At 40.5% G+C, this 12,089-nt stretch overlaps 1 protein-coding gene across 2 annotated transcripts in view; it reads right to left on the bottom strand.

Moving 5' to 3' along the window:
- GPM6B (glycoprotein M6B) overlaps window positions 1–11,307 on the bottom strand; it is a 137,168-nt gene extending 125,861 nt beyond the window's left edge. The window contains exons 1-2 of one of the 2 annotated variants that reach the window (XM_073355265.1): window positions 11,150–11,307; window positions 5,752–5,827 (exon numbers count right to left, since the gene is read on the bottom strand). Coding sequence is in view for 1 of the 2 variants with exons in the window: in XM_073355250.1 (XP_073211351.1) it covers window positions 11,150–11,153 (4 nt within the window). In the remaining variant the exon portion in view is untranslated. The remainder of the gene's footprint in view (window positions 1–5,751; window positions 5,828–11,149) is intronic. The other variant, XM_073355250.1, reaches the window with a different exon arrangement.
- Between the last annotated feature and the right edge of the window lie 782 nt (window positions 11,308–12,089).

Here is a 12,089-nt window from a genome sequence, read left to right on the forward strand (position 1 = left end):
GTCAGCCAAATGGCATCAGACCTGAAGTTTTGCCTGCTCCCAGCTACTACAAGTGAGTGTCATAAGCAGCAATGTGGTGTACAGGAACAGCAGTGGCTCTTGGCCCATACCACCATGAGAAGAAATTCTGAAGAGCATGTCCAGGCCTGACAAGGAGTGGTCCAAGGGAGGGATGAGAAATTAAGCCTTGATGGGTTTGGGAATTTAAAGGGGTAAATACACTAAACAGCCTGGAAGGGGAGAGGAATGAGAGAAAAGAGCAATGTTTCCTGGGTTTATTGCAGCACAAGCAGGTGCCATTAAAATCTAAGTCTGAAGCGAAGAGATGGCCAATACTGAAGTAGGAAAATCATTGCTAATATTGGCAAAAAGAAAAGGAGTACTAGTGGCACCTTAGAGACTAACCAATTCTCTAAGGTGCCACTAGTACTCCTTTTCTTTTTGTGAATACAGACTAACACGGCTGCTACTCTGAAACCATTGCTAATATTGGTTACTTTCATTTATGCTGGATGTTAGATTACAATAAAGATTAAAAAGAAGCCTTCTCTCCACTATATTCAGTGTTTGCTTACATAAACATCTTGTTTAAATTGAGCATGTATCAGTTTTAGTACCTGGTAGCTGTTTGGAGAGCAGGCTATATAGATTTAGCTGTTCTTATCCGGATTAGTTTCCAGGAGGCTGACAGTGTAAATCAAATGAGTTCCCATGCATTGGTCTTGGAAATAACACTATTGCCACAGTATGAATGTGTAGAGTGCTAAGTATTACTTAGGTCATTGCCACAGGCCCACAGCCCGCAAGAAGATGCGCTAGTGCAGACTCCTCTGTTTGCACCAAATCTAAATGACTCCATGCACTATAACTAGTCTTCATTCTTTAGTGCATATTACAAAACTAAAGAGTAGGTAGATCAAGAACCGTATTTAATTCTCCACAAGTTATACCCATCCTCCATTTGGCAAACTGATTTTGTTATTGTATTTCTGATAAATGTGGCATCTTAGTTTACTTTTTCATTCAGGCACAAGCATCATAATTACATCAACACAACCCTGATAACAGAGCATTTTTCAAGTACAGTGGCAAACGCAAAAGGCTTATTCTACATGTACAACGTTACATATAAAGGTCCAACAATGTTATCCCGCAAAAACAAAACTGTTTTTTTTTAATTTCTCTCACCTACACAGGTGAGTTAAAACACAAAAAGTATTCAGTATAGAGTGAACATTAATCTGCACTGGTTCAGAGTCACAGTGACTTCAATGGGATGCCATGTCAGTGCAGGGCTCCACTTTAGCCGATCCTGTTAAAAGATCAGTACCTAGATTACATCAACATTTCACCTTCTTTAACGCTGCTAATGTTCCTTTGAGTAATTAAAAAAACATTTTCTTTTATATTTGTAGTTCAACAGTGAAGTTAAAACAATCAATTTTATCTTCAAAGTACTGAATTTCAAGAGCATCTTCTCTAACTAATATAATACATTCATCCTGAAAGCTGCCAAGCAACTGAAATTCATATTTTTGAGTAAGCAGAAATTGTGCATCTCAGGCACTAAGAATTTGTAAAACATTTATGTAGTCCTCATGAAAATAAGTACAAATATAAAATGTCAAACAAAAGATTTTTAAGACAAATATATACAAAAATCTGTGTAAGGGACCACATTGCTTTAAAAATCCATTTCTTCTCTAGTTACCTATCAATTCACAAGGTCTGACTTCCAGCAAGTGCCAAGAGCATCTCAAACACCTAACTGGTTGAAGGAATATAGTTCCCACCTCTATTTAAAAGTGAAGTCCTTCCCTAAAATGTGACTGTATGAGTGACATGCAGCTCCGTATTTATTATCTCTCTTTTTGCGAATACAGACTAACACGGTTGTTACTCTGAAACAGGTCAAATTTATGCACTTTACAAGATGTTTTTCTAGCAGTCAGTCCTCAATACAGGATCTAGGTGTCAAGTTGGACTCTTTGCTACTCATGAATCATCACCAGTAATTAAGAGTCTGCAAGTGAAATTCTGTACTGTTATTATCAGTGGTATCTCACGGTTACAACCCTTATCTACACCCTGGAGATGCAGGAGCATATGTGAGGGCAGAATTCCAGTTCCACTGGACCTCTTTGCATTTTTAATCAATATTTAAAAACAAACAAGGGCGGGAGTTTAAAAAATTATTTGTGATTATTGTGTCCAACTTAAGATCTTAAAGAAGTTGGATTTTCAAAAAGTGCTGAGCTCCCACCAGCTAAAAGAGGATGTCTCAAGGACAGCACACACATCGCCCCCAAAATAAATAAATCACAGCCACTTCTGAAAAATCTTGTGCTAAAATATTACAACTAAAGTCAATATAAAACAAAGATATATTAAAAAAATCATAATGCCATGATCATCATAAAAAATGAGACAGATGAAAAAGTGATGACTGGTGAAGCATATCATGTGATATAAAGAATAGCAACACACCATTTGACAGCCTCTGAACCACCATTATGTTTGGAACTATTTTGTAGAACACCTGTTAGTCATGCCGTTCAAGTATAAAAGCCCAAACGTCCTCATATTCATGTAGCTCTTTGCATCATTTGTAAACATTTCTGAGGTTGCCATTTTACCTGTACGCTTCTGTGCCCAAAGTCCCATGTGAAACTGACATGAAGTAATGAGAAGGAGATAGCTAGAGGAGCAAAAATGGGTGAGCACAGGAGTGAGAGAGAGAAAGTGAAGAAGAAGGGGTCAAAGGAGAAAGTAGTCATCATAAAACAATACTGACTTATAACCACTCCTTCTGACCCAAGCAGCCATTTACTGGTTAAAACCTATTTTTACAAGTCCTACTTATACACCACAGTGCTTTAGAAAGTCCCTGTTAACCATCCCATATATACACGTTAAGGAGTGTCATCAACCTGACGCACCAGAAATTACAGGGCCATATCTAATCACATAGGAAGAGGCAACATGGTCTTGTGCGGGGTGGCCAACCTGTGGCTCCAGAGTTAATAGAAGTTAATATGCGGCTCCTTGTATAGGCACCAACTCTGGGGCTGGAGCTACAGGCGCCAACTTTCCAACGTGCCGGGGGTTACTCACCGCTCAACCCCTGGCTCTGCCACAGGCCCTGCCCCCACTCCACCCCCTCCCTTAAGCCTGCCGTTCCCTCGCTCCTCCCACTCCCCCCCCAGAGCCTCCTGCACGCCGTGAACAGCTGATCAGGAGGTGCGGGGATAGAGTGGGAGGCACTGATCGGTGGGGCTGCCAGCCGGCAGGAGGTGCTGGGAGTGGGGAGGGCGGTGGAGGGAGAGAGCTGATTGGGGGCTACTGATGTATTACTGTGGCTCTTTGGCAACGTACATTGGTAAATTCTGGCTCCTTCTTCGGCTCAGGTTGGCCACCTCTGGTCTTGTGCGTAGGGCACAAGATTGAGATGCAGGAGACCTGGGTTCAGTTTCTGGTTCTGTCATTGTCCTGCTGTGTGATTTAGACAAGACACTTCACCTTTCCATATGTCTGTTTTCCCTCCCTCTTTTTGTCTGTTTTGTGTATTTAATCTGTAAACTTCCCAGGGCATAGACTATGTCTTCCTGGGTGTTTGTACAGTGCCTAGCGTTCAGTTGAAACTGTTGGGTGCTAGTTCAATTGAAACAACAATAATAGCTATGTTGTTTGAAGATGTCCCTTGCTGTGTCAGTAGCTCTTTATAAAGCTTAAGTAATTGTCACCATTTGATTTGTTTAGTGAGCTTCAGACCCAGACCTGTTCCTTTAAACTCCAATTTCCCCTGCCCACCCTAATTGCTTTATAATGAAGTGTCACTAGAGAGCTAGAAGCAGAAGGGAGGGTATTTTGATTCTTATTCTGAGGGCTCAATCCTGAAAGGTTCTGAGCATCCTGGCAATGACCAAGAAAGCACATGCGATTCTGCAAGATACTGCATGCTCTGGCAGAATCAAGCCCTATGTGGGTAACTTGAAGCAAACTACTCTACACATCAGCAGTGCATTTTGTTTGGATTCCTTGGCTTTTTTCCAACAGTTTATGATATTACTATTCTGAGCTACTCTTCTGTACCTTATAAATGGGATTTTACTATTGCTTTTGTTGGTTTGCATTTGTTTTTCTCTTTGACTTCTCTCATCCGGGAATGGCAGAACTGAGAAAAGATGGAGGAGAAAAGCAGGGGAATATGTGGCATAATTATTCTTTTCCCTCCTTTTCATCTCCAAATGAAACTATGATAGAATTAATTTAAGCAGCATATATATTACTTGCAGTGCTTACAGCTCTAACACCACAAGAAATTTAAAGATTCTGGAGACAGGCCCAGGTGATTCACCAAAAACCTAAGTCTCCCGAAGTTAAGCAAGAATATTACTACTCCAGAAGGTGAAGCAACTGTGTGACACTACGGGGAGAGGGAATGCCACAGACCGTCACCCAGAGGAATGAAGGAATTATTCTGGGCTGAGGGGTAGCCTGAATGGGGAGAAGTTGTTGACGCGTGGGAGAGGATCACAAGGAGGGGGCATTAAGGGCATACACAATTACTGAGGGAGGGAGCAGGGAAGAGCAAACAATGGGTTGGGAAACCCTGCTATTTGGATGGAAAGAATGGACGTGGAAAGAAAGTAAATATATTAACAAATGTAGTGCTGATATTAATTTAAACAATATGAAACAGCAAGATTAATAATAAATTATATTAAAAAAAAGTAACAAGTTATCTGCTAGCATAAGCAGATGCAACTTCACTGAAGACAATCAGCTTACACATATGGTAATGTGGCCTAATAGGTTTACATTAAATACCACTGACAAAGGCAAAAAATGTGCACCAATGCATACAGACCACATAGGGCTCTATCCACCACTGATGCCCCATCTAAAGGGTGAATTCTCAGGACCTGGTCTCTGAGCCTTGCTGCCATAGGTTTTAAAACGCAGTGTAAAAGTGCACTAAGTGAACATATGAAAGTGTGTGAACATAGTGGTGTCACCATACTGATGTGTGTGAACTAAACAGAACAGATCCAACAGGTCATCATACCTGGGTCCTGTTTCAAAATAACTTTTCTTTTTTTTTTTAAAGTCATGATGACTGTTTTAAGATAACTATTAATACTGAAGCAAAGAGAAATTTTTTTTAAAAAGGATGATTTGTCTGCCCCTTTTTAACTTTATACAAAATTTCATCTCAGATTCCTTTGGAAGACTTATGACTTTTGATAACTTATAAACAAGAGAAAAACAATAATGTTTGAAGTTATCCCGTTACTAGCACGAATGTAACAAATATGCTTTGTAGAAACATTAAAAACATCTGACTAGAGAAAAGTTTAACTGCTGAAACACTTTCTCTTAAATGCATTAAAAAGGACATCCAGTTTAATAATTTACTCAAACATTCATGCCTAATTAGAACCATCTTAGGAAATTGATGACCAAAGCTACCATAGCTTGTCTCTTCAGACAACATAGTCCAACATGGTTCTATCTTTTTAATAAAGACTGGTAAATACCAGACTGCAAAACTCAGAGGTATCATCATTCACATATGGAATAGCAGATTTCCTAAATTATTCAATCTCACCCTTAACGACAGAGACACAGTCTGTACACTTGATAAAACCACCATAGCAATGTAGCACGATGAGAAATGTGAATAGGACATCCTCTTGTCCACCCCCTTCTCATGCACACAGAGGAAAGATTATAATAAGAAATAAGTACCTTTTATGATCAAATGAGGTCCAGTGGATTTAGAGCAGCGAAGGTGGTACAAGGTTTTAGGATTAATGGACCTTCCCTGAGATGAGATACAAATTAAACATCAATTTCTTAATTTTAGCATCTATATTAAAATATTGAGAAAGATTTAGAATGGAATGGACCACGGGACCCTGCAATAGAACTCCAACAGCTTTAATGACCAATACTTATCAGATTTTACAATTACTGTGCCACACAAAAGGTTTTAAATCCTGCCTGGACAAAATGTACAGTTGAAAGGAAGAAAGAGGGCTGATTTTCTTTCAGGATTTGCCTCCAGCTGTTTAGAAGAAGAAAGTATAGTTTAAACAGTATTCGAGCCAACCACAGAAATAACAAAATCAAACACATGTGTCTGCCCTTTTCCACTTCAGATCAACTCTAAAGACTCATTACACCTATATTCAATTTAAGAATTCTTTAACAGCTGTATACAGAATTCTCTAACACATCTCCCACTTGAGATTGAATGTTGAAATTACTGTCTACTGGTGAATGTTGTTGTTCTCCCCTTTGAATAGTGTATTTCTCTTCTTGGGAAACAAGACCATGACGACACTCTTCATTTCTGTACTCTACAATCTTCTTCTCTTTAACAAGCTTGCCCTGCCTCACCTCCTTTTCTCATTTGAAATCCAAGGCTGTTTCTCAGAGAGAGAGAGACTTGGCAGAATTTGAAGTTTTCTTTTTAATAATTTTGGATAATATTGATTTATTTTTAAGCATTTTTTATTTGTATTGATTTAAATGTTCACAATTATGGAAAATTATGGGGGGTCAGAATTATTTAATGACAACAGACTTTGATATTCAAAAAGTTAAAGCTTTATAACCATTAAAACACAATCTGTCAACATCACATGTCAAAATGTACAAAATAAATGTCCTTAAAATCAAACTCTTATAAGTTCTCAGGCACCATTTTTCTTACTTTGACTAACCATAAATTTCAGTTATTATCAACAGATATATTTTTCATCAGTGTGTATATAAAGTGAAATCAAAGTTCACAGACATTTATTGATAAACATCTAATCCTTCCAAGCCTACATATATACACAACTTTTAGTACTGGGTGAGGAGAGGAGGTGAAAAGAGCAATATAAACACACTGTCCTCAGAAAGCACGATACTGTCCATTCCCAGTTTAGTCTATCATTTTCGCAGAACTTTTGGGCTGTTTTTGTTAAAGTTCTGTATTTTTTCTTTTTGTTTTCAATTTTCATTTATCAAATGACAAAACTAGATCTGAAAAAGTTTGTACCAGATGTACATAAATATGTGTTCTTCCTCTCCCATAAGATGCACAAAATACTAGCTGTGCATTTCAGACAGCCAAAAGCCTATAGTGAAAATGTAAATTTTGATAAACACAATGGGTCTGATTTTTCCGAAGTACTGAGTACTCTAGAAACCCAGCGAAGTCAGTGGGAGTTGTGGATTCTTGGCAACTCTGAAAAATCAGACTTAGGAGGCCACAAATTCTAGTCTTCCATGAGAGTTTTGCCTGAGTAAGGACTATTTTAATGGGCCTAATTAGAAACAATCGATCTCAGGACTTTTTGGACTTTCAAAACTATTTTTGCACTTTGATAATGCAGGATGCTGTATTAGTTTTAAAATTACACTGATGAAGCTCAAACCGATCCTGGTTAATCCCAGACATGATCTGAGAGGTAGTCAAATTAGCCCTAGCCCACATAATGCTGAGGCAACTGTTATGCAACAGCATGAACAAAATGTTTTATTCACAAAGTAGTGTGGCACCAACTGACAAGGTATGGTCTGCACAACTCCTCCTTGAAGTATTTCTTGTAAAACCATGTTTAAGTCCCCTTTCCTGTCGTAAATCTACCAAATTAGTTAAATGTTATGTATAATTACATAATCTGAGTATACACCTTAAAAAATAAAAAATATTGAAAATGGAGCATTTTAGTTGTAATTATTTGAAAAATTTTTGAATTGTCAGAAAATTTTTCATTTTTGCCAGTGCACTGCCTTTTCCTAATTGTCCGCTTTATAGGTCCTTCTCTCTACATTTTAATTAGCATATGTCATATTATTGCAGTCTAGATATTTATTTTAAAATTTTAATGACAAAATTAAGTCTGAAAGTTTTAGATGATTAATACCAAACATTGATTAAATGACATCTTTGCAAAATGAATTATACATCAAGATCTAAAATAATTCCCCAATTTCCAATCTCTGTAGCCCTAGTTAATGAAGAAACCCATAACTCTACAATACAAATGACCAAATCTCAAATATATGCCAAGTATACTGATAACCTATACTTTTAGTATTGAAAATAGGTTTCTCATGTTAGTTTCAGTTTAGCTTACAACAATTTCAGGCTTACAGATGACAGAAGAAACTATTTTATTCATATGTATGTATTTCTGTCTAATAAACTGTACCCACCACAAATGTAATCTGATAGGTAAACTTCTCTATTTTCTAAATTAAAAGAGAAATGTTTTTCCCCCTTCCTTTCAGATTTTTGCTCCCTCAGCTAGCTCTGCAGCAGCAAACTACCAGACACTATTCAAAGATATGCTGACATCAATCCATGATGCTGAAGCACAAAATGTTTCAGTATGAGGGCCTTTACAAATTAAATCTATTAAACAACAGCTTCCATTTAAAACATAACAAAAAAAGTTTGCCAAATGGAAATGGACAGATATGCAGGAAAGACATTTAAGTGGATATTAGAGTATTACACAATAAAAGCCATAAAGGGGGGTTGTCTATTGCAACTTTAAAAGTTGGGAATGTGAAGAGAATCAGTGTTCGAGGATCTTCAAGGATAACTAAAACTAATTAAAAACATCAGTAAAAACATCATAACGTTTCAGGAGGCTGATCGTCATTAGCCAAGTATAAACAAATTAAAACACCTAGAAATTGAAAAGTTAGTTGGGTCATTTAATTTAACAATATAAAACCACAGGAATTTCAGTTATTTTCCTTTTTGGCTTTGGCTGAGTAATTCTGTTCCATTTTTTAATTAAAATCAAAGATGCTGCCAGCATCAGTATGTGCACATTAACGCACGGACATGAAATGAAAGTTCTGTTCCAGCAGTGACAACCTCCATGCAATAATATAATGCTAGAGTTCAACTGGACCAGTCATCTGCACCAGTCATCTATTTGGACAAATATGGCTTTGGTTTCTATCAGTTACTTCAAACTTCATAACATTCATTGTTGTTTAATTCACTTTGTTTCATTGTTGGTTGAAATGGAGATTTAAACCATGCACGCTAAAAAACCTATTGTAAGGAATGTGAATGCAAAATGTGTGTGTTGACTACTGAGTGACCCATCTGTATGATGATGCTTTTATGGGCCCCACTCTTGCTCACATTAGCGGAGAAAAAATATATATGTCAGAAACTGAAAGCCAGTCTTTAACCTCTACTCCCTTTCCTAACCAAGACTTAATTTATGATCAGATGGTTAGACAACAAAGCAGAACCCAGCTTATAAGATTTTAAATTGTTTCAAACCTAAAAGGTTTTTTCTAGTGGTTAAATATAATTATTGTTTATAGCACAAGTACACATGGTACTTTATAAGCACAAAGATCCAACTTCTTAGCTACCCTCAGATACCTTCCTCTTTCTGCCTACACAATCTTTACATTTGTGGCTGGATTCATGTTTTAGATACTTGTAACAGAAAGAGGAAATTCATAACTAAAACTTTGTCATTGAAACACACAAAAAATATCATATACTAAATCCCACTGGGATTCCAATAGAGCCTTGCACACAATTAGTAGTTCATTACTTATGGAAAGAACTACAGAAATTATGAGCACGATAGTTTCAAAGTTAAGGCCAGATATAAAAACTGCTTCCTTTGCTATCACTCCTCATTGTAAAGTTATGTTTAACCTACAGTTTCTGTGCAGATGGTGATTACATTACCAGTCTGTTGCAAAGGAAAACATACTCTCTCTAGAAGCACATTATTTACATTAATAGTCATACAAATACCATAAATCTAGATACTTTTAGTTGATGCCCATATACTTTAGACAGTCTGCCTGATAACCACATGTTAAGAGATTTTGCTGACTGCAGTGTTTCAAATGGTTAGGCATGACAGAAAGAACTTACACCAGACCTAATTCATACACTCTCATCCAAGAAGCTTTAGGTTAAAAAAAATTTAAAAAAAAAACCAAACAAAAAAAACCTCCAGCTGGAGTTGATTAGCAAAGATTTCTCAATTTTCTGTTAACTCTATCAGCTACACTCAGAACACAGTAACATAAATACCTAAAATGCTTGTATTTCTATCCGCACACTAAAATGCTTTCCAAGTGTGAAGGAAAGAAAAAAAAAAAAAGAGAGATTGTGTGCATTCAATATTTGTTCCACCATGTACCAAACTCCATTTTTCTTCATGGACTCCTAGCAGATCCATTACTTTCAAAGTAGCAGACCAACTGACTGTTTAATGAAGCGAGCTTTAAGTCAAACCAATCAAAATGAATAGCAAGACAGGACAGATAACTTATAGCCAAGCATGAATACTTAATTCTGCTTGGTAGGGAAATCATTCTGAAAAGAAAAAGATCGCTGTCCTTAGCTAGCATTGTCTTGGTTCATCAGGGAATTCAACAGGCTGAAGTGATTTACCAATTCCCTCTCTGGGTCTCCCTCTCCCCTCCCCAAATACTTGCAATAAGTTGCCAAATTGAGAGATGTAGAGAGATATTCGACTGCAAAAGAGAATCCAGACACACGTAAGGGAGGTGGGGCTACTGCTGAAGTATCCCAGTGACAGTGGAGAGGTTATAGACTCAAAGCCAGGGAATGAGACTTAAAGGGTGCATCTGGGTTTGCAGTGCCCTCTCTGGGTGCCCAGACGCTCCCACCCTGAGTCCATCCAAACTGCGGACCCCCTTCCCTTGCTGTGTGTCTCCCCCTAGAACATTATGGGCATCCACATGAACCCAAGCAGGGCTCACGCTGAAGACTCCACTGCAGGAAAGGCGCCTCGGACAGGCAGCACCCTGGCCCCTGCCTAAGCGAAGCGTAGGACGAGCACCCTGCGTAGGGAAGGGGGCTGGGGTCCCTTACAAACTCCCCGAGGCACAGACGGGGCTCTCCCTCCTGACTGCCCCCTTACCATCCTGCTTTACACACACCCCTTCCACGCGTCCCCTCCCCCGCCGCCCAACCCTTGCACCTGCGGCCCCCGGCATCGCCTCCCTGAGCATCCCATGCAAAGTTGGCTGCAAAGTTCCGGGCTCTCCCTCCCCTGGCTGTGTGCGGGGGGGCGGGCGGCAGAGCGGGCGGGGCGGGGGCGGGAGCGGAGAACCGCAGCTCGCTTACCCATGGCTCGCTCTCCTCCCTCGGGGCCGGCGCTGCCTCCAGTGCGGGTCGCAGGCTCCTCAGCGGCGGCCTTCTCGTGCCCTCTGCCCGGCGTCCCCGGGCGGCGCGGCGGGGCTGGAGGCGGCGAGCTGGGGCAGGGCGCGCGCGGGGCAGCGGCTCACACACACTGGCCGGCTCCGCTCGCCTGCAGCTGTGCCGGGGAGGAGGAGGAGGAGGGGGCGGGGACAGCAGCCGCCGCCTGCCTGGGCTGGGGAGCCAGGGGGAGGCGGGAGCGGGCGGGAGGCAGCCCGCACCCCCGCTCACACAGCCACTGCGGGGCGAGAGGGGCTGCGGCGTCCCCGGAGCGGGGGGAGCCCGCGGGCTGGCTGCCGTGTGGCAGGGATTTTTTTTTGGGGGGGGGGCAGTCATGTGTAATGCAGGTAAGGATCCTCTTCCGATCTGCCCCTCTGGGAGGTGACCAGATGTCCCGATTTTATAGGGACAGTCCTGATATTGGGGGCTTTGTCTTATATAGGCTCCTATTACCCCCCCACCACCTCCTGTCCTGTTTTTTCACACTTGCTGTCTGGTCACCCTACCCTCTGGGGCAAGCCCCACTTGTCCCGCTCTAGCTCCTTGCAATTATAACAGTGCCCTCCCCCCACTCTCCCTTTCTCCCCAGCATAGATTTCAAAAAATGGTAGGTGTGAAAGACATCTGATTTCCCTGCCCCCCCCCGCCCCTTTTCTGTGCCTTACATGTAATCTACCTAGCTTCTCATACCTTTCTCAGCACTTTGAGCTCCTGGCTGCGAAATGTCTAATAATCTCACCAGCCCCACACTGTGTTTCCTCTCCTCTATGTGTCCTTCGGTGTGCCTTGCTACATACTGTATATTACACAGACAAGCAATTTCCCTCCATCTGCACTGTGCAGAGCTCAGAGGCTGCCAAACTGGCCT

This window comes from Lepidochelys kempii, chromosome 1 (genome assembly GCF_965140265.1).
Source record: "Lepidochelys kempii isolate rLepKem1 chromosome 1, rLepKem1.hap2, whole genome shotgun sequence".
In the NCBI taxonomy this organism is placed as follows: Eukaryota; Metazoa; Chordata; order Testudines; family Cheloniidae; genus Lepidochelys; species Lepidochelys kempii.